The sequence below is a fragment of the Ochotona curzoniae genome, unplaced genomic scaffold (assembly GCF_017591425.1).
Source record: "Ochotona curzoniae isolate NIBS_2020 unplaced genomic scaffold, NIBS_Ocur_1.0 contig_43, whole genome shotgun sequence".
NCBI lineage: Eukaryota > Metazoa > Chordata > Mammalia > Lagomorpha > Ochotonidae > Ochotona > Ochotona curzoniae.
This window is the reverse complement of record NW_024466218.1, coordinates 29,815,304-29,842,765: the sequence shown is the minus strand read 5'-3', so window position 1 is coordinate 29,842,765 and position 27,462 is coordinate 29,815,304. Positions and strand designations below refer to the sequence as shown.

At 39.2% G+C, this 27,462-nt stretch overlaps 1 protein-coding gene across 9 annotated transcripts in view; it reads right to left on the bottom strand.

Annotated features, from left to right (window-relative positions):
- RELCH (RAB11 binding and LisH domain, coiled-coil and HEAT repeat containing) overlaps positions 1-27,462 on the bottom strand; it is a 101,288-nt gene that overhangs the window by 29,939 nt on the left and 43,887 nt on the right. For 7 of the 9 annotated variants that reach the window (XM_040985075.1, XM_040985077.1, XM_040985082.1 and 4 more), the window contains 9 exons: positions 23,862-23,952; positions 20,340-20,411; positions 12,269-12,409; positions 11,774-11,938; positions 10,290-10,437; positions 7,283-7,439; positions 6,596-6,719; positions 4,207-4,255; positions 2,204-2,283 (listed from right to left, as the gene is read on the bottom strand). In XM_040985075.1, coding sequence (XP_040841009.1) covers positions 2,204-2,283; positions 4,207-4,255; positions 6,596-6,719; positions 7,283-7,439; positions 10,290-10,437; positions 11,774-11,938; positions 12,269-12,409; positions 20,340-20,411; positions 23,862-23,952 — 1,027 coding nt within the window. The remainder of the gene's footprint in view (positions 1-2,203; positions 2,284-4,206; positions 4,256-6,595; positions 6,720-7,282; positions 7,440-10,289; positions 10,438-11,773; positions 11,939-12,268; positions 12,410-20,339; positions 20,412-23,861; positions 23,953-27,462) is intronic. The other 2 variants (XM_040985080.1, XM_040985078.1) reach the window with 2 other exon arrangements.

The window sequence follows — 27,462 nt, the reverse complement described above, 5'->3', positions numbered from 1 at the left end:
GCTGTAGTCCGGGAAAGCAGCAGAGGAAGGCCTATGGCCTTGGGACTCTGCAGATGTGTGGGAAACCCTGAAGAAGTGGCTGCTTGGGAAATGGACCTGCAGATGGATTTGCCTATCCAATAAAAACGAAAAAAAATGTTCAAAGAAAAAGACTATAAAAAACCCAGTTTTAGATATAAATGCATAGGGCTTGGTGATGACGCAGTGGCGAAATCCTTTCTCTGCACGTGCCAGGATCCCTTATGGGAGCTGGTTTGTGTTCTGGCTACTCCACTTCTCAATTCTTATGGTCTGGGACATCAGCAGAGGATGGCCCAAAGTGTTGGGAGCTTGCATCTGCATGGGAAACCTGGAAGAAGCTCCTGGCCCCTCGATTTGGAGTGGCTCAGCTCCAGCCATTATGTCCACTCATGGAGTGAACCAGTAGATGGAAGATCTTTTTGTCTCTCCTTCTCTCTATATATCTGTCTTTCAAACAAATAGATAAATAACTAAGAAAAGTGTAAAAAAGTTTACCAGGACACTGTGCTACTTGAACAGAACTATAATTTAATTGTACAGGAGGAACTGTTTAGTGAGAACAGTGCAAATATGAACTGCTGTACTTCTAACTCAAACAGCAAAAGAAAAGTTAGGTTTTGGTGAAAATTCAGGAAATTGAGGAGAAAGGTATTCCTTCTTCATTTTCTCAATTTCATTTCTGAAAATTATTATCTTAAGTTATTTCAATTTACTGATCTTAATGCATCACAAGTATATGAGACATTTACTTAAAACAAAATAGAGTATGATGTTTTGTTATATTGATGATCACTCATGTACCGCACTGCCCTTTCCATACCTTGGCTATGTTCGTTATTCTTGTGTCTGGGCTGGGCCAGCAGTTTATTTAACTAACAGACAAGATCAGAAGTGATAATGCACCAGTTTCAGGTTTTTCAGCTTTTGTTTTCTTGGGGCCTTGGGTCCTGGTATAAAAGTGCAGGCTCTGGGACCCGGTGGTGTGGCAAAGTGGCTAAAGTCCTCGCCTAGAACGCGCTGGGATCCCATATGGGTGCCGGTTTTCATCCCAGCAGCTCCACTTCCCATCCAGCTTCCTGCTTGTGGCCTGGAAAAGCAGTCAAGGATGGACCCAAGCTTTGGGACCCTGCACCCACATGGGAGACCTGGAAGAAGTTCCTGGCTTCTGGCTTCAGATCAGCATAGCACCGGCCGTTGTGCTCACTTGGGGAGTGAATCATCGGATGGGAGATCTTCCTCTCTGTCTCTCCTTCTCTCTGCATATCTTTTATTATTTTTTTTATTTTTTAAAGATTTATTTTTATTGGAAAGTCAGATATACAGAGGGGAGGAGAGACAGTGAGAAAGATCTTCTGTCTGATGATTCACTCCACAAGTGAGCCAGATCCGAAGCCAGGATCCAGGAACTTCTTCCAGGTCTCCCATGCGGGTGCAGGGTCCCAAGGCTTTGGGCCGTCCTCGACTGCTTTCCCAGGCCACAAACAGGGAGCTGGATGGGAAGTGGAGCTGCTGGGATTAGAACTGGCACCCATATTGGATCCCAGTGTGTTGAAGGCGAGGACTTTAGCCACCAGGTTTTGTAATAAAAATGAATAAATCTTAAAAAAAAAAAAAAAGAGCTGGCTCCGCTGCTCCACAGGTCATGGGGATATCTTGAAACCCAGCCTTTCCTGGAAACCCCCACGTGGGACTCCAGTAACCACCCAGCCTAATGCAGGGACCTGAGCGATTACCAGCAACGGCAGGAGCACAGGAACCAGCTGACACAGCCTGAGTGCAGAACCATGAGCAAACACAGCAGCTGCAACAAGTCATTGCTCTTTGTGATCATTTATTATGTAGTAACAATTAAGAAAAAATATTTTAAAAAGCATGTTGCTTAAAATGAAACAGTATTCTACAGCATTTTTTAGTTTGTTTTATCTAGCTCTTCTGTCCTTTTTTCATGAAAAACTTAATGAAACACAAGAACCAATTACAATCTAGCACTTCTAACAAGATATCAGACACACAATCACCAAATTTATTTGTTAAAACTTTACTCAGGGCCCTATTATTTAAAAAAGATCTACATTATATATTTGTTCTTAATCAAAGCAAATACATTTTGCTTTCCTTTACAGGTAACATTTTTACTCACATACACATCAGGAAGACATAATACCAGGATTTTTTTCCTTACCTGAATATAACATGTAAGGACTCCTGTTGCATAAATGGGAACTGTAGCTTTAGTGAGGACCCCATTTCCTGCTGAGGAATCTAAAATCATTAAAATAATTTTTAAAGTCTAAGTGCGTTTTAAGTACAAAGATAAAAGTTATGCTGCAATTATATCTAAACTTATAGCTGTTTACAAGTTTACAAATAAATATTCATATTATCACTACTTTGAAAAATATTGTGAATGAAACACACTTCTATTGATTGCTGTAAAATATAACTTAACGCTTGGAAAGTTGTTATCATAAACATTTCTGATATATGGGAAAGAACTTTAATAACCCAAACTCACACACACACACACACACACACACACTTACTTTCTTTGCCCAATTGCCTATCTAGATAACATTCCCTCAAATCTTATGCTTGCTGTCTGTAATGTTCTACAGAATACAAAGGCATTCAAGAGCAGGTGCCTGCAATGCATACATGCATGTATCATTTAATCTGCTTCTGGATATGACTCTCTCTCCAATTTGCAGCATAGAGACCCTTGAGACTTTCCAATAGCATTATGAGCCACAGCCCTATTTGCACCGAGAGTGGATCAGACTAAGCAAAACAGGCAGAAAAGGGAGAAGCGTCAAACCACTGGGACTGATCCTGTAGCTATTTTATAATAAGACTTTTTATTTAGCATCTACAGCCAACTTCAAAAAGAAAAGTTTTTAATGTAATAGTGCATCAAATACTCATTGATTTTTAGGCACTGTTTTAGGGTCTCCAGTATTCCTAAAATTTCTTTATTACTGCAGTTCTACTTTTATATGCTTTTCAATTATATCTGGAAAACAGAACTCAGAAAGCCAGTTTAGACGGTATGCTGAACTTATTACTCCTACAGGATTTAACAAGAAAGAAAGTTCAATTTTTCATATTAATTTATATTTGGGGTCTGTTTATTTTCTTGGTAAGAATTAGCTTTTCTTAGGGGATACTGATGTTAATTGAGGATGATAATGGCAGTAAACACTTAAGTCTGAGGTAGAATTAAAAGCTTGTATTTGTGTATCTATAAGTATACACAAATATACGTATACACAAATATATATACAAATATACACACATATATATACTCTGTACAGGGCTTGATAATCACCTCCTTTTTGAACAAGTGAAAATTTATAGCTAACCAATAATTAACAACACCATCAGTTTCCAAAATACCAGAAAAATTCTTACTTCATTAATTTATCATTGGAGTAATTAATTTAAATCAGATAATACTAACAATATTAGCAATTCCAAACAACAAGCCTTTAGAATTGTGAAAACACTTTGGAAGAATTTGTCTCTACTCCTCTCCAAAAAATCCCACTCAACAATGCTCTGAAATTTGGAAGAGTTAATGTGTTCTTTTGTTTGTTTTTATATCTGAGGATTTCCAAAATGGAACTTTCTAACAGAAATCACTGTACAAGGATTCAGGTAAGAATTACGCAGACATTCAAAACAACAGATTTAAAAGTAGAGGTTGAGTTGGATATTTTTCTAACATTTTCCAAAACTTAGAAAATACGGAAGGATACAATATCTACACAGAAGGAAGTTCTTAGCGCTGTGCTGCTGTGCCCAGACACTTCCTTAGACAGACAAATGCAAGGCACCGACAGGGAGGCTGTGTAACTTGTCCATACAAGCTGCTTGTTTCTGTAAAACCTCATGTTTATTTTAGAAACATATGCCTATTTTTCATTCTTTCCCATTATGTTGGGCTGAGTTTCTTTAAAACTGTTAAATGCATCAGCTAGTGCTTATATTGTAGTCTTCAGCATCTGGAATCGAGCACTTCAAACAGCTAGGGTAGACGTGTGAGGTTTGAAACGCGCAGGCTCAAAGGTTGATGTTTGTGGCCTAACTGGTCAAACACTGATCTCCCGGCCCTCACGGGAAGGATACTTGAGATGACACAGTTCTAAAGGGATCCCACTGTCTCTAAGTTATAATGAGCAAACTTACCAATGTTTTCTTCAGACAGTCTTAAGATCTCTTGGAATTGAGGTTTTACCTAAGCAGATGAAAGAAAAGAATCAAAAGGTCTCAGCTTAAATGACTGACAGTTAAAAAAAAAAAGATTACTACTGCTACTACTAATATTAACTTACTCTGTCTTACCAGTTTTTAAGTCGAGAGGTCAGAAATGTAATTGTTTAATCTTTTGTAAGAGATTTACATCTTGGAGCCTGTGCAGTGGCTCAACAGGCTAATCACCCCGCTGCAAGCACTGGCATCCAATATGCGCAAGCATCAGCATCCCGTGGCTGCTCCAGTTCCTGTGTAACTCCCTGCTAATGGCCTGGGAAAGCAGCAGGGAATCGCGCAAGCTTTCAGGCCCCTGCACCCCCACATGGGAGATCCAGAAGACACTGCTGGCTTCTGGCTTGGGATTGGCTTCAGTCGTTGTAGCCATTTGGGGAGTGAAACAGTGGAAAGAAAATCTCTCTGTCTCTCCTATTTGTAACTTCACCTTTCAAGTAAAACAAATCAATGAATCTTGACAAGCCAGGATCCTGGAACTCAATCCCATCTCCTATGTGGGTTCAGGAGCCCAAGGACGCGAGACACCTTCCCCTGCTTTCCCAGGTACATTAGTAGGGACTTAGATCAGAACCAGAACAGTTGAGGCCTGAACCAGTGCCTAACTGCAATGCTAGTGTTGCAGAGGGAGGTTTAATCTGTATGCCGGCATTCTGGTCCACCAAAATAAGAATTTTTATTAAGGGGTTTAGGATAAAAGAGTCAAGTTCCTGAAAATAATAGCTTTAAGAAAACAAAAACAAATAACTCAATTTCATGTTATTTTCTTTGGTTTCTTTCATTACAATATAGTAATTTTCAAGGCACAAGAACAGTGCAATCTAAAAACTGATTGATACCAGATTAGCAGATTTGTTTTTATATTATAAGTGTTGGGATAAAAGCTTTTTGCTGTATTGAAAATGAAGAGTAAATTACATGTTTAGGATGTTCAATTAGTAATGTATTCACATGATATACACCCTAACTTTTCATTGTGAAATCACCAGATACACACACAAAATCCACCCGTTTTGGAGATGTTAAATAATTTTTGTAAACACCAATAACAAAATCAAATTATGACTATTTTATAATTAGATGCTTGTGAAAAGTGTAAACTGATATTATTCTTCTGCAATATTATCAAGGTCTTGCTTTTGCTCTCCTATTGGCAAGTTAGGCATATTTTTACATATCCAACTTAAACTGAGATTAGAGTATGGCTGAAAGATTAATCTAATGAATCATACTTATAGAAGCAAAAGACACTGAAGCAATTTCTTCATTTACACTAGAAAAGACCAAGCCCAGAAAATGTAACTTATATTAAAGCCCATAATATTAGTCAACTGATAATAGGGTCCTAACTAAGTTTTGTGAATTTTGTCTGGTTCATTTTATTACCCTGTTTCACTTTAAATGGTCCTATAACTACAGATTAATACTGAAGTACTACAATAAAATGTTTACCTTTTAAATGTCTTAATGTTTGATTCTAGCAACTATATTTCTTTAGGTATTTATTAGGTCTCTAAAAAACTGGTGTAATCAGAGGCCATGTAAACAAACACATTAAATTAAAGAAAACATCTAAGAACATGCAAATTTCAACTCCTAAAACTATAGAATAAGATGTGCAGGTCAAAGTGACACAAATCTTTTGGCAGAGATTTAGGCATACAGTATTTATCTCCAGAGGCCACACTGTTAACAGGTGGTGTCCTTGCAGCAAGGTTCACGTTGTTATAGTTCCATAAGCACCTGAAGATTCTACCAAAGTATGGTAAATTACATTTCTAGAATGTTCAATCAGTTATGCATTCACATGATATTCATCTTAGATTAATTTTTATTGTGAATCCTTAACATTTAAATATAAAAACAACTTTGCTTTTGCATTATAAGCTGCAGCAAATGCTTGCTTCAGTTTCTGAACATCAGCTATCTCAGATGTCGGACTGTTAAAGACAGCCTGGTACTGTTAGGTACTTAAGTGTACTCACACTCGTTTCGCCTCCCAAGGGTTGCTTCCAGAACCTGTTATACACAGTAAAGTTTTGGAAGCATGTTCAAAGGACTGTTGTTTATCTCGCTTTCTGTGCTAGAAATGCCTTGAGGTAACCATGGATACAATAAATTTAGGCTAAATGTTCACGTGAAAATCAAGAACAATGTCATCAACTATAGGTTCATATGCTATAGTCACAGTATCTTAAAATATTAAGAGATAATAAGAGTAATGGGGATGGTACATATTCCTATTTGTAGTGCTAACACATTACATTTCTGTCTCTTGCATAATGAGAAAACATGGAATACAAGTTTTTACCTTAGTGTTTGTAAAAATTTTGCCAAATGTCCGGCAAAGGCGCCAGAAAAATCTGGAGAATTCATGGACACAGGCAGTTGAAGTAACATTAATTTTGCCAACTATTTCTATAAGTTGTGGCAACCTGAATATGAAAGGAAAGAAAAATAGGCAGGGGATACACATAAATTACTGTTTCCTTGCCAATTTCTGAAACAATGCATATCTAACAATTTCATCAGTTAGTCTTTGGAAAGCAATGGATTGTTTCTTAAGATTACATTCTATAACACGAGCTTACAACAAATCTTAACTGCCTGCATAAAACACTTGGGGTCTTTGTGGTAGAGCTGAGTCTGAAGTTAGGAACCACAGCCATGGATGTGATTCACACTGCAGCTGGCCAACACAGAACCCAATTTCACTTCCAAAATGAGAAGTCTGGATATAATCTCAAATTCGTTACTACAGGACAAACTAGGCAATGCAACAGCAGCACCTTCCTCACTGATAAGTAACTACACAGCCTGTGGTGTGAGTATCTTCTAAATTTACTGGTATTCATGATACCAATTTACATTTTTAACATTTACAATACACACACACACCATATATATGTATTTTTTCCTTCAGTGCCAGGGCTAACTAAAACGAGTTGTCATTCAATCGATTCAGGTGCACAAAATGGATGTGAAGGTGGTAACTTACAATTGATTGACAACCCATAGTAAACTCTCCCAGCCTGTTGTACCCTCGTGTTCCAGCTGGTAATCATAAAGTTGTAGCAGCACTGCCAATTGTTCACGACTTCCAATAATAGTGGACACATCTTGAAGAGGTGACATAGGTCGAGGAAACCTAGTGACTGAATAATGGACGCAAAATAAATCACATGGGAAAATGTCAGTTTGGAACTATTCTGTTACAAGGAAATGAAAGTCTTCCCATTGATATTTAATTAGGTCCTTATTATAAACTTAAAATATAAAACTAAAATAATTTAAACCATCAACCAAACTATTGTTAGAAAAAACCAGAATTCTTGTCAAATTCAGCAAATTCAAAAGTTAAGTTTTTTTTAAAAGAGTTGTTCTATTTTTATTGGAAGGTCAGATATATAGAGAGGAAGATCTTTCGTCTGCTGATTTACTCTCCAAGTGGCTGCAATGGCTGGAGCTGTGTGATCCAAAGCCAGGAGCCAGAAGCTTTTTCCAGATCTCCCACATGGGTGCAGGGTCCCAAGGCTTTCGTCCGTCTTCCACTACTTTCCCAGGCTACAAGCAGGCAGCTGGATGGGAACCAGGGCTTGCAGGATTAGAACTGGTGCCCATATGGGGTCCGGGCGTGTGCAAGATGAGGACTTTAGCCACTAGGTAATGCTGCAAAGCCCAAAGATTAAGGTTTTATGAGCATATAATTAGATGAATGCTGTATTGAGATAATTTACTAATTAATAATAAAATTTATTTTGGTTGAATTAAAATTGGTCCAAAAGTAAGACTCTTAGCTAAAATGTGGATTTGAATTTGTTTTAGAAAGACTGTTTATATCAATGAAATAAAAAAAATCACGCGTTTTTTTTTTTTCCTTTAGGAAATAGAAAGTTAAAATTAGTCTCAGGGGAAAGACTAATGTCAGAAGACAATATAAAATACACTAAGAGCCTGAGTTGAACAGGTTTTTCTTAAGAATTTCTTTTCTGAAGTTAAATGATTTACTGACAACGTTTGCTCATAGTTTGAAAAACATTAATATAAAATGCTAAAGGAAGTGATCAGTGCTATAGCAATTATAATTAAGAGTATCATGTTACTTACTTTAGATTTCAAGTTACTAAGGGAATACTTCTTGGATACCTATTAGGTGACTAACTCATACCAAGAATTCATTAACTACTGATTAGAAACTTCTGATATATATTACAGGCAACTCAACTTTTATAAAGAAGCATACAGTTTCAAAAGAAACACAAGGAGAATGGGGCCAGTACTGTGGCACAATGCCATTATCCCATATGGGCACTGGTTTGAGTCCTGGCTGCTCCACTTCCTGTCCAGCTGTTTGGGAAAGTGTTGGAAGGTGATCCAAGTGCTTGGGCCCTATATTTACATGGGAGACCTGGAAGGTTTCGGCTCTTGCCTTTGGCCTGGCCCAGCCTCAGCCTAGTGGCCAGATAAGGAACGAACCAGTGGATAGAAGCTCTTTCTCTCTCTCTGTAATTGTGCTTTACAAACACATAAAAAAAGAGCAAGCATTTTCTCAAGACATATTTTTAAATGACTTAATGGAAAGTTTTCCACTGAAGAATATCTGAAATAGCAACTAATTTCAAACATGCTCAAAGGCTTTATTCCTGAGCTGTGCCAAGCAAGTGATAATATATGAAGTACTGATCAAGGATATGCCTTGCAATTCAAACTGCTATTTTCTATCACAACACAGAAGGAGGGAGAGAGAGAGAAAGAGAGAGAAAGAGAGAGAGAGAAAGATAGAAAGGAAGGAAGGAAGAACAGATAAGACTGATTTTGGATAACAGTATCTCTTGCTATCAAAGGTTTCTGCTTGAATTCTGAGCAGCATTCTAAGACTTAAAGTTAGGTTCAATACAGGCAAACACACCAGGCAAGAAGCAATTATGGGGATATTTGCTTATTACAGATAAGCAAGTAGAATGTTCCAGGAGCTTCAAAATATTATTCCACTTAACAACGATTAAAAAAATTATCTAACAACAATACAGAAAGGTTTCTAGAAGGCCATTTTGGTAGACTGGCAAAACATTAGCATTTTTGTATCAATGAAATAATCTCAATTATCCAATAAAATAAAGGCAATTATGAATCTTGAATGCATTTCTACCCAAGCAGAATATAAGCTCTGCAATGACAGGTTTTTTGTGCATTTCACTTTTCAGCAATACTATGCCAAGTGTCTAAAACAGTGCCTGACATAAAGTAGTAGTTAACAATGTAGAACAAATTAATGACAAAAACATATGTGTGGGTTAATATCATTTATGAAAAGAAAAAAATTTGCACTTACAAGTACATCAAATTATAACTTCAGGGAATCAAATCAAGAAGTAAAAAGGAAAGATTATCAGCAAAACAAAGACAATCATAAGAGACTGCATAAGCATTACGGGGTATATGTTCAGGACAAGGCAGCTACTTGAAGCTCTTCTATCAACCCATAGCATGTGCTTGGCAATAACTGACATAGAATAAAAATCACAAATTGTAACATAGGTTGGGGATCGAAGCGGATTTCCTCTCCTAAGTTCTTAGGTTGCAGCCAGGACTATGTTTCCTCAGGATGTGAACTTATGTGGAGGCAGGGTTGCCGCAGGTGCAGAGGGGATGGAGTCCTCCTGGAAATGAATGGGCCCTGGCCGTCATCACTAACAGCCTTACGGAAAGGGAGTACCCACAAAACGCTCGAGAGCGATGGCATCTACAACTCCAGGGACATCAGTTTGTCAACAAACCACCAGAAGGAGAAACACAGAACAACCTTTCACAAGGAACCCATTCTGTCATCATTTTGGTCTCAGGCTTCTAGTTTACTTTAGCATACAATCTGTGATTGCAAATTTCACACGTTTTTCAGTAACTGTGCTGACATATCAAGTGATTTTCAGGATTTTAATCAAAAACAGTTCTTTGGGAAACTGAGCTGGCAATTCTATGTTCCTTCGAGAAGCTGAGTTGCGTACCTTCTATCTGCGGCACTTCACCATGAAGCTTGGCTTTGCTGGCGAACGGTGCGTTCTGCAGCACCAACGCAAAGAGAGACGGGATCAAGGACTGCAAGGCAGAAAGATACATGTGGAGCTTATGTTCATCCAGCCCGTGTTCTCCTTCCTGAAACGTAAGGACATGGGAGCTAGGGTTAGGCTTTTGAAAATGCACTGCTAATTGGATTTATGCTGTTGTTCCTTTCTGTGGCAAATACATTTAAGAACCTGTATGTACATAGATAAAGTTATGTGTTACAAAATGTATAAAGTTAATGATTAATAGAAATATCCATGGACCTTTTCTTTTTCCTTCTTTTTTTAAAGATTTACTTATTTTTATTGGAAAGTCAGGTATATATAGAGGAGGAGAGACAGAGAGAAAGATCTTCCATTCAGGGATTCACTCTCCAATTTGCTGCAATGGCTGGAGCTATGTGATTCTGAAGCAGGAGCCTAGAGCCTTTTCTGGGTCTCCCATACGGGTACAGGGTCCAAAGGTTTCAGGCTGTCCTTTCCCAGGCCACAGGCAGGGAGCTGGACGGGAAGTGGTTCTGCCAGGATTAGCACCATATGGGATCCTGGTGCTTTCAAGGCAAGGACTTTAGCTGCTACGCTACTGCGCTGGGTCCCCATGAACCTTTTCTTAAAAGAAAATGCAAAGGTGCTATAGAAGTAATAGAATCTTTTATATGGGAAATTTTAGGGTAAACCAGTCATACTGGGAACATATTTACAGGTTCTCTGTTTTTTTAGAGAAGGTCTTTCAAAATTCTCTAAGTCAGGCTAAAGACATTCAAGTGTGCCACAGGAAGAGCTGGATGCTCCAGTGCTAACCAGGCAGCAAGGCCTCCCATTTCCTCTCTTTCACTTCCTGGCTCCTTTTACAGATTCGGTTCATCAGTATTTGGAAGCACATTAGAATAGTTCAATACACACATTAAAATTTAGAAGAAACATCAAGAGAAAGCATATAATGAAAATGAGAAAAAGGTTCTGTATGTTATACAGAAACCAAGGATTAGAAGGAAAAAAACCATATTACAGATAATATCTACCTCAATGGCACACAGCAGGCACTGAAGAAGTGGTAGTCTCTAGCCTCAAAAAGGAACATGTGGCCCCGTATAATCAGAAGGCTTTATCTCTGTGTATTGGAACTGGAGCAATGATACTTCCTGTCAAGGGCCGCGTCCTCAGGGAGGGCAGAGCTCGCTCTCTGAAGGATGCAGGCATTATTTTCAAGGAGGTGTATTTCAGTTGCATAATGCAGATCATGCTCTACCTCCTCTAGCATCAGCAAAGCAAAACTTTCTCAGTTCCCCTCATGGCTGCAGCCCAAGTCTTTAATCATGCATCTGAACATGCAGCTAAGTGGCCTGTTTCCACTCCCTAACCTTCTTCCATGATGGCTGAGAATAGTTTAAAAAGCTATGAGCTCTGTAAACCAAGGAAGAACTTACCCTGAGAAGTTTTTCTATCTTGTTCAGCAATGTAGGTATAAGATGAGACTGTAAATTTCCAAGTTCTGTAGTCCAGGCAGCATAAGCTGGTAAAAACACTTGATGTGTAGCACTGACTACTCTCTCCGACGGGTCACCCAAGGCTGAGAGCAGCAATTCAAACCCCTGCCAAAGGGAGAGAAATAAACGGATAAAGAGAAAACGTAAACAAAACCCAGCTTAATAAAAGACAGTAAATATATACTTTTCAATAAATTTAGAAACCTATTTTAAGAAAGAAAGAAATCCATACTAGCGCCCTTTCTCATTTTAAGGAAAATATCACCTCTGCACTGATAAGCAAACGACAGAGAAGAGGTGGTAAACACAGCACACTTGTTGCTGATGCCCTGCCATAAATGAATTTGAGCTGACACAACTGCCACCCTTTCTTGTATTATTACATTTTCGAAATTTTCTAATATAGCAAAAGGAGTTCCTTCTAAAAAACCATACCTGTTGGTATTTGTCTGGGTCATCAATATATCCCATAATGATACCAAGGCTTTTGATGACAGCTTCTCTTACTAAATCGGCCTTATCTTCCATTAACATCTGTTGCAACATCGAAAGAACCAAGGAGCTACGAATTTCTTTCTGAAAATAAACAACATGCTTTTACTTCTCACCAAAGGAGAGAAAATAAGGGAAACGTAAGAGCGACAATGAGTTCAAAATCCAGATTTAAATAAAGCACCGCTGCTATATTTACTTTAGATCTTGAGTTTTCGAAGAGATAAAAAATCAGATAGCCAAAGTTTCACTCTTTCCCAATCTGCTCCCCCACTCCCCGTTTCTAGAAATGGCAACATGAACCCCGAGTTGTGCAGGAAGCAGCTCTTGGCAAGTGGGCACATTTCCCCAAGTACGTGGGAATCTCTCAATCCTCACAGCCACACTGGCGGCCTCTTTCAGTAAATCAACAAACATCTGCTCCAACGTCTCTCGTGTCCGTCTGTTCAGGACCCAAAACAGCACTGACAATTACAACAGGAGGATTACAGAACATTTGTGACAATTAGGGCATTTGCCTAGGCTGGAGAGAAAATATTATTATGAAAATTGGCATTCCTGTTGCTTGAAGAAGAAAGACTGTCAAGTAAGAAAATAAAACACAAGGACGAAATTTAAAATTACTTTGGAAAAATATATCGCTATCGGGGTCAGAGTTGTGTCAGTTTTTTGAGTTGCTGGCCTGTGACACCAGCATCCCACGCAGGTAGCAGTTCACGACCTGCGTTCTCTAACTCTGACCCAGCTCTCTGCTAATGAGCTTGGGAGAGCAGTGAGAATGACAAATGCTTGAGCTCCTGCATGCACGTGGATGAACCTGGCTGAATTTCCTGGTTCTGGGTTTCAGCTGTGAGCTCATTTGAGTGAAGCAGCAGATGGAACCTCTTTCTTTTAAAGACTTATTTATTATAAAGTCAGAGTTACAGTGGGAGAGAGAGGAAGAGAGGGAGAGAGGAAGAGAGAGAATCTTCCACATGCTGGTTCATTTCCCAGATGGCTTCAATGGCCAGGACCACGTCAGGCTAAAGCTACAGTTAAGAGCTTCTCCTGGGTCTCCACGCTGTTGCAGGGGTAGCGGCTTTTCACAGACTCATTACCAAGAAGCTGTATCGGAAGTGCAGCAGCAGGCCTGGTCCGAAATTGTAGCAGTTAAAATCCTCGCCTTGAACGTGTCAAGATCCCATATGGACAGGGGTTCTAATCCCAGTGCCTCAATTTTCCATCTGGCTTCCTGCTAGTGACCTGGGAAAGCAGTCGAGCATGGCCCAAAATCTTGGGACCCTGCACCCGCATGGGAGACCTAGAAGAGGCTCCTGGCTTCAGATCAGCTCAGCTCCAGTCTCTGCAGCCGCTTGGGAAGTGAACCATCGGACGGAAGATCTTCCTTTCTGTCTCTCCTCCTCTCTGTGTATCTGCCTTTCCAATAAAAATAAATAAATCTTTAGGAAAAAAAAGTGGAGCAGCTGTGACAGAAACTGGTGCTCACATGGGGTGCCAGTGTCACAGGTGGCAGATTTACCTGTTATGCCACACGGCTATTCCCTACATATAGCTGCTATTTTAATTTGCTATTATTTAGTATATCAATATCTGTGCCTTGATTTCACAAAAAAAAATTTATTCCAGTTATGTTAAATCATGGCTTAATTAATGGCTGAGATTAGAAAAAAATAGTTGTTAACATTCAAATTCAGCCCTCCCTGCCCCTTCTTTGAACTATTATTCAATCTAATCAATGCAAAAATTTTTGTACCTAAACTTTCTACATATGATTTACATGTAACAGCTAGGATAAATTAAAAGAACTGCATTTTTTCATATGTCTGTGCCAGTACCAGACTGATTTGATGACCGCTGCTCTGTAGTATGTCTTGAGGTCTGGAATTGTGAGTCCTCCAGCTTGATTTCAATTTTTCAGGATAGTTTTAGCTATTTGTGGTCTTTTATGATTCCAGATGAACTTTTGTATCATCTTTTCTATTTCTGAGAAGAATGTTGTTGGGATTTTGATTGGGATTGCGTTGCATCTGTATATGACTTTTGGTAATATGGTCATTTTGATAATGTTGATCCTGTCAATCCAGGAACATGGTAAGGTTCTCCATTTTTCAAGGTCTTCTTCTATTTCCTTTTTAAATGTTTTATAGTTTTCGTCATAGAGGTCTTTCACATATTTAGTTAGCTTAATTTCTAGGTATTTAAGATTCCTCCCTGTATTTTAAAGGGGACTGTACTTACAATTTCTTTCTCATCCATGGAATTATTTGTGTATACTAGTGCCATCGACTTGTGTTAATTAATTTTGTATCCTGCTACTCTGTCACTTATGAGTTCCAATAGTCTCTTGATTAAGTCTTTTGGTTCTCCTATGTAGAGAATCATGGCATCTGCATAAAGAGAATTTCAATTCCTCATTTCCAATTTTTATTTCTTTAACTGCTTTTTCTTTCCTAATAGCTCTGGCAAGGACTTCCAATACTATATTGGAGAGTAATGGTCACAGTGGACATCGTTATCTAGTTCCAGATTTTAGTGGGAAGGTTTCCAATCTTTCTCCATTTAGTATGATGCTGGCATTGGTTTTTTTGTAAATTGCTTTGATTGTATTGTAGAATGTTCCTTCAATGCCTATCTTGCTTAGGGTTTTCAGCATGAAGTGGTGTTGGATTTTATCAAATGCCTTCTCTGCATCTATTGAGAGGATCATATGGTTTTTATTTTTCAATTTTTTGATGTGATGTATCACATTTATTAATTTGCGGATGTTGAACCATCCCTGCATGCCTGGGATGAATCTGACCTGGTCCGGGTGAATGATATGTCTGATGTGCTGTTGGATTCTGCTGACTAGTATTTACTTGAGGATCTTTGCATCTATGTTCATCAAGGATATTGGTCTGCAGTTCTCTTTTCTGTTGTTTCTCTATCTGGCTTTGGTATTAAGGTGATATTAGCTTCATAGAAAGAGTTTGGAAGAATTGCCTCTCTTTCTATTGTTTGAAAAAGCTTGTGTAGGATTGGGGCAATTTCCTCTTGAAATGTTTGGTAGAATTTAGCAGTGAAGCCATCAGGTCCGGGACTTTTTTTGGTTGGGAGGTCTTTCATTACTGATTCAATCTCCATGCATGTTATTGGTCTATTTAGATTGTTAATTGCTTCTTGATTCAATTTTGGTGGATTGTATGTGTCCAAAAATTTATCCATCTCTTCTAGATCTTCTGATTTGTTTGCATATAGTTGCTTGTAATAGTTCCTGATGATTCTTTGTATTTCCAAGGTATCTATTATTATATCTCCTTTCTCGTCTCTGATGCAATGGATGTGTATTTTCTCCCTCCTTTTTTTGATAACTTGGGCTAGTGGAGAGTCTATTTTGTTGATTTTCTCAAAGAATCAGCTCTTTGATTCATTGATCTTATGTATAGTGCTCTTGGTCTATATGTGGTTTATTTACTCTCTTATTTTGATCTCTTTTTTCCTACTAATTTTGGGATTGCTTTGTTGTTGTTTTTCTAGTTCCTTCAGCTGTAAGGTTAGCTGATTTATTTGATGCTTTTCTATTTCTTGATATAAGCACTGACTGAAATGAACTTTCCCCTTAGCACTGCCTTGATTGTGTCCCATAAGTTTTGATATGTTGTGTTGATGCCTTCATTTGTTTCAAGCAATTTTTAAATTTCCCCTTATATTTCCTCCCTATCCCACTGCTCATTGAGTAACATATGATTCAGTCTCCACGTGTCTGCAAGTCTTCCTTGGTGTTTTGAATTCTTGGTCTCTAGCTTCATTCCTTGATGGTCTGAGAAGATGCATGGTATGACTTCAATTTTTAAAAATTTGCTGAGGCATGTTTTGTGGGCTATAACATGGTCATTTCTGGAGAAGGTTCCATGTACTGAGGAACAAAAAAGTGTATTCTCTATCTATAGAATGAAAGGTTCGATAGATGTCAATGAAATCTGCATATGAGGAGATATGTAATCCTATATTTGCAGCAGCCCAATCTACAATAGTAAAGACATGGAATCAATCCAGATGTACATTCAAACAAGAGTGGTTAAAGAAACTATGGTACATGTACTCCATGGAATATTATTCAGCTATCAAAAAGAATAAAATTATACTGTTTACAACTAGGTGGTCCCAACTAGAGACCATTATGCTCAGTGAAATCAGTCAATCACAAAAGAACAAATACCATATGTTCTCTCTTACATAGGGAAACCAGCAATGGAAAGTGTAACTTCAATAATCTGATCCACATTTTTTTTTTTGGCTGCATCCCCTGTGCTTTGATTTTTTTAAATTTCAGTTTTGTTTGTGCCAAATAATTTCTTTCTCTTGTCGAATTCATCACTTGCTCATGGATTCTATGGTGGCATCATTTTTCCCAAGAAACTTCTGTGTTTCCTTTCTGTCACCCATGTGTTGGTTACTCAGTGGTGCGTTTTTTCATGAAGCTGTAATTTGTTGTTGATGTTGTTGTTGTTGTGGCTGTTCTAACTCACACCAGTTGTTGACCTTGTATAATGGCTTCTCAATTATGGAAATTTATAGTGATGGAGTACTGGGATCTATCATATTCAGATGTGGGGTATAATGCAACAAGCATCCCTGCTTCCAGACGAAAGATGAATTCCCAATGAAACTGTTGGACATGTGTAGACAATGCGATGCTGGACAGTCTGACATTGTCTGTACCAACAATGTCGGGGTACACTTAAATAAGAGACTGACAAAATGATGATTCCTTATGAAGGATTAAACCATTGTAGTAAAATGGGGAAAATTTTTCGGGAGGGGCGGGATTTGGGGGGGAATCCCAGTCTATATGAAATTGTACCACATAATTCAAAATTCAAAATAAAGATATATTTAAAAAATAACTGCAGAAGGTACAATCATTTTCATAAATTTACAGCATGATTTGGCATACATAGCATGGCTTGATGGATTTTTTTAAAAGGCTCGCTTTTTATTTTAGCTATTTAGAAACAAAATTGTATGTAGCTTTAACAATTTTGGACATATTAAATTTGATGGACATGCATTCTGGTACAGTCTTATTTATTTCCTTTTTAAACTACAAATTGCCTTAAGAATTCCTTTATATATCCTGAAATGCCTTATTGTTTGGCATAAGCACAAGGCAACAACACGGGTATAATAAGCGACCTCCAGCGGGGTACTTGATTTATGTGGCTCCGGGGGTGAGGTGAAGCGGACTAATTTCATTGCACTCTCCGACAGACCAGGAGGCGTGGCTGGTCAAGCACAGAGATCTGCTGAAACCAGTTACTATGGGGTGTAAGACAAGCACGGATCCATGAATAATCATGCTACCTGCTGTTAATACTGCCGTGTATTCCAGGACAGAATGCACCAGCTGACATATCCTTTGAGAACCAGAGATATTTACACCAGTCTTGGAACAATAAATACTATGATATTAAAACCCATTTATACCTATGCATATGGTTTGTAACAACAGCAACATGCCAGTTTTCACCCAATAGGTAGAAAAATAAATGCACAATATTATTTATCAGGCCTAATTACTGGTGAAGGTATGTAAAAATAAAAACCCCAATGTATTATATAAATAATAGTACAAATACACACTTTGTTGGCTGGAGGAAATTTGAATGCATTAAAAAATGCAAGTGCTGGAAGAAGCAGGATGCATTTGCATTAATAATATGAGAAATCTAAAAAGCAGACACATAGATGCCTGGGCGGAGTGTTTACGTTCAGGCAATGCAAGGGGGATATGAAATTGCCTATAGTATGATTCCTTTGCAGCACTTTTTGGATACTTTAGATACAATGTGTAGGCGTCAGGGAAGGGTAGCCTTTCATTTTTCTTTTATGCTTTTCAGTATAATTAGGACATTATTCAGGAAACAATTTTTAAGCTCACATACATACATAGTGAGACTTCGGTCTTTTCCTTCTTTATACTTTTCTGAATAAAATATTCATTCACTTCCCAAATACTCACAACAGCTGGGACCAGGAGCTGGAACACAGTCCAGGTTCCCCATGTGTGAAGGAATTTAACCATCCTAATAGCTGCCCTCCAGGGCGAAAAGAACAGCACCCCAAATGCAGAAAACTAGCTTCCTAAACTGCAGATTAACTGCTAGCTTTCTACTCTTCACTAAATTATACGAGGTTAATGTTAAATTAACTCATGCACTATTGAACAATTTAATGTTTTAGAGTTGATTTTAAGATCTCACGAAAATATATATCAAAGCACCATCTCTAACATTCCAGCTGGTAAATCCTTTTTGGGGGGTGGGTGAGGGGAGTTCGAGGGAACCTTAACAGTTTCTGCTGCAAATACTCAAGTCTGCCGTAGTAGTATGAGAATAGCAATACATAAATAACACACAAAACAGTGTGGCTGTGTGCCAATCAAACCTTATTTTTCAAAACAGGCTTTGGGCTGGATTTGATATACACATTATAGTTCATCAAGCTCCGATTTATACCACTATCTACATAGGTCAAAATAATGCTGACACCTCATCTCCTCTATCTTTAAGCTGTGGACCTATTGGAGGATCCTTACAAGAGCACAGGAGTTCAGTGAGCCTGTCTTTTTAGTTGCAGAAATGCTTTCGTAAAACTTTGAAGAGGGTTTGTTGGTTCAATTAGAAATTAAAACTGAAAAATTAAAAAAAATCTGTCAGTTCACTTAGAGTTAACAATAAACTCAGTAAGTGCTAACAAGAACAGTATTTAACTGTTCATTAATCAAAAATAGTGGGAGGAACTGTGTTTCATATTTTGTTCCAAATCTCTTTCATATCTGACTAAAGAGAACACAGACGAGTCTCTTACTGTTCTGCCTCCAATTTGATAAGACATGTGTTTTGATTGAAGTACTTCAAACAAAATTTGACCATACAAAAGACATGAACTGGAAAAGAAGAGTATTTGTGTTTCTACATTCTTTCCGGATTAAAAAAAAAAGGGCTCAATAATGAGAAAATGTTGGTATATTCAACTCCTTGTGTTTATCTTAGATTCTGAGTCCTCTGTCTTATGAAAGGTCATTTGGAATAAACTGAAGCACAGAGTTAAATGGATCTCCTTATATCAATATATATTTCCCTATATTATCAAAAACTCCCTGTCATCAGAAAATCTATAAAATTTTTCCCAGTTGTCAAACTTACACTGGCAAAAACCCGTTTCTCAATATTCTAGTGTTCATTTTAAAAACTTGCAGCAGGGTCATTTCATCTCATCTCATAAGGACAGTCTGCCACATGCCCAAGCTGAATAACCATGGTTTGACTGTCAGGAGTTACGTTAGGTAAAATGGGTGTGCAAGGAAAAGAGGCTTTAGGGGCTGTTAGGATTCATTGGTTAAGCTGTCACCTGTAACTAAGGTTTCTTCCCATACCAGAGCACTAATGCTAGTCCAGGCTGTTCTGTGTCTGAACGAACTTCCTGCTAGTGAGCTTGGGAGGGTGCCAAACGATGGCCCAAGTACTTGAACCCTGCCATGAATGTGAAAGGCTTGGTGGTTGTAGTCGTTTGGGGAATGAATTAGTGGATGGAAGATTTATGTCCCTCCCTCTGTCACTCTGCCTTTTGAAAAATAAATCAGTCAAAATGACTAGGGGGCCTGGTATGATGGCTCAGTGGCTAAATCCTCGCCTTGAAAAGATTTGTACCAAAAACACAAAAAGTGTCTTCTTATTGTGGCACTAGCTTTTTACTCACAGATCTCTAGCGGCAGTTCAAGGAACATCCCACGGTGCTCAGAGCACATTCTGAAAACTGAGATAGTTCCATATGTTTATTCTCATTCAGAATCCATGGAAACATACCCATCAGGCTGCAATGCCACACTGTAGTAACATGAGCCCCTTATTGCTTGGTTCACCTCTTTTCACCATTAAGACAGCACACAGGAGACTTTGAATTAACATGTACTTAAGACACTTGAAGAAACTTTCTCTAATATTAAAAAAGGAAAAAAGGTAAGATTTCTTACAGGAAGGTATGGTGCCAGGGCTCCACAGGATTCTGCCACAAGCAGTCGTCTTTCTGGGTATTTGTGATTAATCTAGAGCAAAAAATAGAACAAACATGAGCAACACAACCTCTTTTTCCAACGGAGAATTCCTATTCACCACACTTCTGGGAATCCCTGTGTGGCTGTACCTGGAACAGGGGAGGAAGAGCCCTGAACATGAGCTCATTAGGCCATCTGTTAAAGGAAGGGAAAGCCTAAGAAGAAAATTTGGCAAGGTGACCCAGATTATGTGCTTGCATAAAATTAGGTTTTCCTCAGATGGCAGGAGAAATCGGGGCCTTTCCAAAGCAATCATTTTCTAATATGAAAAGCTCAGCTTCTGGGTCTTAAAGATGTAGTCCAGAATAAGTGCCAGTCTTCTTTTTCCAGCTAGGGAATCAGGGAATCATCTCATCAATGATTATGCAGCACCTTAACCAGCAACGACACTTTATTTTTGCATTAAGCAAACTTCAACACATTCCTCATTTTTCATATACAAAATAGTGTTTTTTAAAAAATTATGATGACTACACTGAACCATAATAAACAATAACAACCAAAAAAAAAAAAAACAAGCCACACACAGGGTTTTACTTCCATATGCCTTCTTCATACAGTACAGATCACTCTTGGACTGGAAAAGCAGTATATCTGTACTCATATTCCCACATGGAAAGGTGACAAAATTCAATAATGTACTGATATCTGATATTAAGAAAAGAACTTATACAGTAAATCTACCGGGCAGCACACCAGAGCCGAGATCCATGAGGAGTCAGGCTACGGAGAGGTAAGAGCAGAGGTTTACAGCCGACATCTCTGAAGAGGACTGAATCTAGTTAACCGTCAACAGTTACCCCAAAGAAGGAAGACTTCCTGCTTCTTCTTAGTTAAGTCAGAGAGTATCTAAATCAAATATGTGTACAGTTGGATTTCTATGTATCACCAATGAACAAAATGGAATCAAATTAGGAAAACAATTCTATTTATAACAATATCAAAAAATAGCAGAATAACTTGAAGATCCAGTGCATTAATGAATTTTTCTTCTATAAACACTGACGACCTGATCCTAATTTAATCAAAAATTTAAAGGATACAAACAGCCAAAGTTATCTTGGCAGAGCAGCGATGAAAGTCCAGGGTTAGTGTCAGCTCTTGGCTGACTGAGATGTTTTAAAATTGTGGTGATGGGGCCCGGCGCGGTGGCGCAAGTGGTTAAAGGTCCTCGCCTTGCACGCCCGGGATCCCATATGGGCGCCGGTTCTAATCCCGGCAGCCCCGCTTCCCTTCCAGCTCCCTGCCTGTGGCCTGGGAAAGCAGTCGAGGACGGCCCAAAGCTTTGGGAACCTGCACCCGCGTGGGAGACCCAGAAGAGGCTCCTGGCTTCGGATCGGCATAGTATCGGCCCGTTGCGCTCACTTGGGGAGTGAATCATGGGACGGAAGATCTTCCTCTCTGTCTCTCCTCTCTGTATATCCGCCTTTCCAATGAAAAAATAATAAAAATAAATCTTTAAAATTGTGGTGATGAATGCAGAGCTCTCTGGACATAACGAAACTGCTGAGATGCGTACTTCACATGAGTAAACAATATGAACTGCATCTCAGTAAGATTTTGAAAAATAAAAAGTTACAAAAATTAAATATACACATGAACAATGATTGATAAAAGTCTAAATTCAATATCCCAGTTAATCTTGGCTTTAAGTGATTAAAACCTCGCCAAAATTAACATGCACTAATTTATATGCATGGCATTGTCAGAGGTAACTGTTACCATATAAGTGTTATAACTTGAATCTAGTGATGCCACTAAAGTTTAATATATAAATAATAATATCCAAGAAACTGAGTAGCCCTCTACACCTGACACACTTTTCAGTGGTTATATGACAAACAATTTTTCTCCATCAGTGGGGAACCAGGCACCAGAGCAGAAGAGCAAGGTGCTTGATGACCTGAACAGCAAGCCTATAAAGTCAGTGATTCTGACTGCTGAGTGCTGCAGCATTAAAACCCAGTAATGAGTCTGCATAGCACCTCAATCACGGCTAGGATGCGTGTTTCCCACACCGGACTGCTTCGCTCAAGTCCTGACTCTATGCCAGGGTGCACTGTGGGAGGCAGCAGCATCCCTGGGTTTAACCCGTCCTGGCCACAGCTGCTGCAGGCATGTAGGAAGTACACAAGCGTCAGATCTTCATTGCTCCCTCTCTCTCTGTCTTCCAAATAAATACAGATTTTTCAAATTCAGTTAAAAATCTAAAGTACCATCAGCAAAATAAATTACAAATGCAAACACTTCACATATAAAGTTTTTTTTTTTTTAAAGATTTATTTTTATTATTTTTTCATTGGAAAGGCAGATATACAGAGAGGAGAGACAGAGAGGAAGATCTTCCGTCCGATGATTCACTCCCCAAGTGAGCGCAACGGGCCGATACTATGCCGATCCGAAGCCAGGAGCCTCTTCTGGGTCTCCCACGCGGGTGCAGGGTCCCAAAGCTTTGGGCCGTCCTGGACTGCTTTCCCAGGCCACAGGCAGGGAGCTGGAAGGGAAGCGGGGCTGCCGGGATTAGAACCGGCGCCCATATGGGATCCCGGGCGTGCAAGGTGAGGACCTTTAACCACTTGCGCCACCGCGCCGGGCCCCACATATAAAGTTTATACTTTAGGAGTCAGTGCCATGGGTCAACAGGCTAATCCTCCATCTTCAAGCACCAGCATCTCATTTAAGGAGTACTGCAGTCCTGGCTGTTCCATTTCCCATATTGCTCCCTGTTTACAGCTCAGGAAAGCAGCAGAGGATGCCCTGGTCCCGGGCACCCTGTTCACACTCAGGAGACTTGGAAGAAGTTTCTGGCTCCAGGCTTCAGATGGGCTCAACTCCTGCCACTAAGTCATTTGGGGAGTGAACCAGAGGAAGGAAGATCTTTCCCTGTAAATCTGCCTTTCCAATAAAGATAAATAAATCTTTATAAAGGTTATATACCACATGTATTTGAAATGCATACAAACATCCAATAAAGACAAGATGTACTTACATACACAGACACCCCTAGTTCTTCCTTGAATGCATCAAGCACACTCCTTCCTCAGGGCATTTGTACTGGCCATATCTCATTTCAGGCAGATTCTTGCCTACACCTCACTTCTTCAGGGGCTCCTTCTCTAACAACTCCCGTTATGAGAGCGAATCCCCTCAGCTTCCAGCTCTTACTGTTTTCTTATTCTTCATTGCTACTATCTTCCTTCCACCCTGCTGTCCATCACTGCATCGTCAGTGACGACATGAGCACCCTGCACTGCTACCAGCACTTCCTGTTTGCTGCCTGGATGAACCAGACTCTCACGCATTATTACATCAGTCTGCTGAGCTAGAGAAACGGCAACATGACTTATACACCAGTCCTTTTCTAACGGAATTTAAAAACACATATAAACTCTAAAGACATTAGGTTATAATATTAAGAGAAAATCACGTAAGTTAAATTACCTGTTCCCAACACTGTGGTAGAAGTTCAGCTTCCACGCGAGTTGGTCCAACATGACGCGCAAATGCCACACACCCCGTCAGTATCATTTGCCTGAAAAATAATACCCAAAATACTTAGGTTTGCATTAGAAAGAATAACCAGGACAAAGGGTTAAAAAGAGTCAGCTTTGTAAGTCACATGATTTTTGCACAATTTATGTCTTTCAAACAATGAATGAGGATGTCATTAAGAAAGTAAGTTTCTGAAGTCTAGTTCTCCAGAAAGACAGGGGCCACTCTTTGTGACGGATGCGCTGAAGGAATTTCTGCTGAGCACGAGACTGGATCCTATAATCACCTAATTTTTTACATCTGCGCTCTGAGACTGTATTATGTTCAATGTTTTGGCTTGTACTCAACTTCAGCCTCTAGCCACTAAAGGAATCAGCAATAGTTTTCCGTATTTCTATAATTAAAAATTAAATATTGAATTAAAATTTAATTTTAAAATATTTAATTCATACAAAATACAAGATCAATGGTCATTTCAATATTATTTGTGCTACATTTCAGTAGCTTTGATACTTTTGTTTTTATTTTTATTCATTCAAAAAAGCTTTTTCCTTCACTGAGTCACAGCTCACACAGTAGCATCATTTTCTACAAGATTTTTGAGTTTCTTTTTTGTTTCTTCAGTGACACATTGGTCATTCAGTAGCAGGATATTTAACATCATGTAAATTTTCTATTTTTTCTTCATGCGGGTGATTTTGTTTTATGGCTTTTCATTTAACAGGATGTATACCAGATGTGAAGATTCAAAGCAGTATGCATCTCTACTTTCAAATCAAAGATGGACTTCCAATGCAACTGTTAACTATATCTTGACCATAGGATGCTGGACTGTCTGCCATTGTCCATACCTACAGTGTTAGGACATACTTCAATAGTAGAATGATGGACTTATGGCTGTTTATGAAGGACTCTACTATTGCGACGATAAAGGGGACATCTGTGGGGGTGGGGCAGGGACTTGGCGAGGTGGGAAGAGAAATCCTGGAGCACATGGAACTGTATCATAAAATAGGATTATCAGGGAAAATGTTAGGTCCCTCCAATCAAACCTTTCAGCAAAGCTAACAGATGAAATACTAGGAACTATGAGTGTTCTGAAATGCAGCTCAAGGCAGAAAAGGTCGGATGGCCTCGAGTTCATTATCAGCACTGAATCACAGCTAGTCCTGTGTTGGGAAAACACATTCCTACCTGTGCAAAATCACCAGTAAGTGGCTCAGTCAGAAGTATGATATCAGGGGAAAATTTTCAGTAAAGAATTGTAAAAAACATCAAAATTAACTTTTATTGGGACTATTATCAAAGAAACCTGGAGATTCATTAAAGAAAAACAACAACTGGTTATTGAATTTATACCAACTTAGAAATTAGTTTTGCTCCTTCTTTAAACTATATTAGGTATCATTAATTACTGCATTTGTCCACATTGTAAACAAGTGTGTTTCTATCAAAAATAAAATAAAATCTTAAAAACAATTAGGTTTATATGTGCACATAAATGTTTATTTCCTGATAGATCTTGCCATGAAGTCAAGGTGAATGGGTATTTTTGGCCACTAGGTGGCACCTATTAGCCTTAGATGCAGCATACATGCAAACAGGCTCTAAAACTATTTTTCTTTTCTTTAAAATATATTCTGGATGCAAGTTTCTTGTCAAATTATATGTTGTTAATATACACATATTTTACCCGATGTAGGGGGAGGCAATGACAGGGACTCCTCCATCTGCCAGTTCACCCTCTAACACCCATAATAGCCAGATCTGGGCTAGCCAGGAGGCGGAAACTCAGTCTCCAATGAGGGTTGCCAGGCCCCAAGTCCTGGAGCCACCGATGCTGCCTGGGAGCTGGAGTGCAACGCAGAGCCTGCATCTGATGTGGACTGCAGGTGTTCTAAGTGCTGGCCAAACCCCTGTGCCAAAAGCCTACCCTGAAACTTGAAGTTTCTTACTTTGCAAATCTAAAAACAAAAACTACAATAGAAGTTATTTTATGGGCCCAGCGAGATAGCATAGTGGTTAAGGTCCTAGCCTTGAGCGCGCTGGGATCCCATATCGGTGCCGGTTCTAATCCCAGCAGCTCCGCTTCCCCTCCAGCTCCCTGCTTGTAGCCGGGGAAAGCAGTTGAGGACGGCCCAAAGCCTTGGGACCCTGCACCCGCGTGGCAGACCCAGAAAGAAGTCCCTGGCTTTGGATTGGCTCAGTTCCAGCCACTACGGCCACTTGGGGAGTGAATCATCAGATGGAAGATCTTCCTCTCTATCTCTCCTCCTCTCTGTATATCTGCCTTTCCAATAAAATAAGTAAAAAAAAAAAAATTGTCCTTGGAGAATTTTTCAGTTTGCAAAGAATGCACTAAGATAGTGGTCTAATTGTTCTAACTCCTACTGGACTAGGAAGTAAGGGATGCCAGCGAATATTAACCTTAGCTGGATCTCCAAAGGCCATGTTTTCCCACGAGTCAGAGTATATTTTGGAAAAAAGGGATCAGGATATCTATGTATAGAGTTTCTTTTTTTTTTTTTTTTAAAGATTTTTTTATTTATTGGAAAGTCAGATATACAGAGAGGAGGAGAGACAGAGAGGAAGATCTTCCATCAAATGATTCACTGCCCAAGAAGTCACAACAGCTGGAGCTGAACCAATGCAAAGCCAGGAGCCTCCTCTGCATCTCCCACGCGGGTGCAGGGTCCCAAGGCTTTGGGCTGTCCTTGACTGCCCTCCCAGGTCACAGGCAGGGATCTGGATGAGAAGCAGGGCAGACGGGATTAGAACCGGCACCCATATGGGATCCTGGCAGGTTTAAGGCGAGGACTTTAGCCACTAACTAGGTTACCGCGCTGGGCCCTTTTATACCTTTTTATATTGTCACTGAAGATTCTACACGGGGAAGGAGATATCACTGCTATAAAGCACAAGTGACCTCTTTACAGAGTTTATAAAACCAAAATTAATATTACGCTTGTTCTCTGTTGGAAGGTGAGCTTTCAGTAGACTACAATCTAACAGCACCGAGCACATACATAGCTGCAGTTTCCCTGGGAGGTTAGACTTCCATCCAGCAGCAGGTGTCACGCCTGCCAGTTTCCTGCTGTGCCACCCACCTCGAGCCTGTGGCACCTGCAGGCCAGCAAAAAGCTGCTTTATAGAACATAATTCCTCCGTTATGCCCATGAGGTCCCTATTACGCATGACTGTCCAGCACCCTGACACGAGGGCTCAGATATAATTTACATTAAGTGTTAGGGGTCTCTTCTCTGCTAGAAACCAAGTCTATTAGTAAAAAATACCATATTAACAGAAAACAAACCTTTCAGATTAAAAATGACTATTCTAAAACAAGGAGGAGGGAAGGGGAGCAGAAGGGAGGAAGGCTTGTATTTAAAAAGCAGCATCATGGAAATTAATAATAACAAATTTGTAAAATAAAAATGACTATCCATAGTCGATATGGATATCCACTATCCATATGGATAATCATTTTTAATTTTTCAAATTTGTTATTATTATTAATTAGAACCATAATATTATTAAAATAAATTCACTA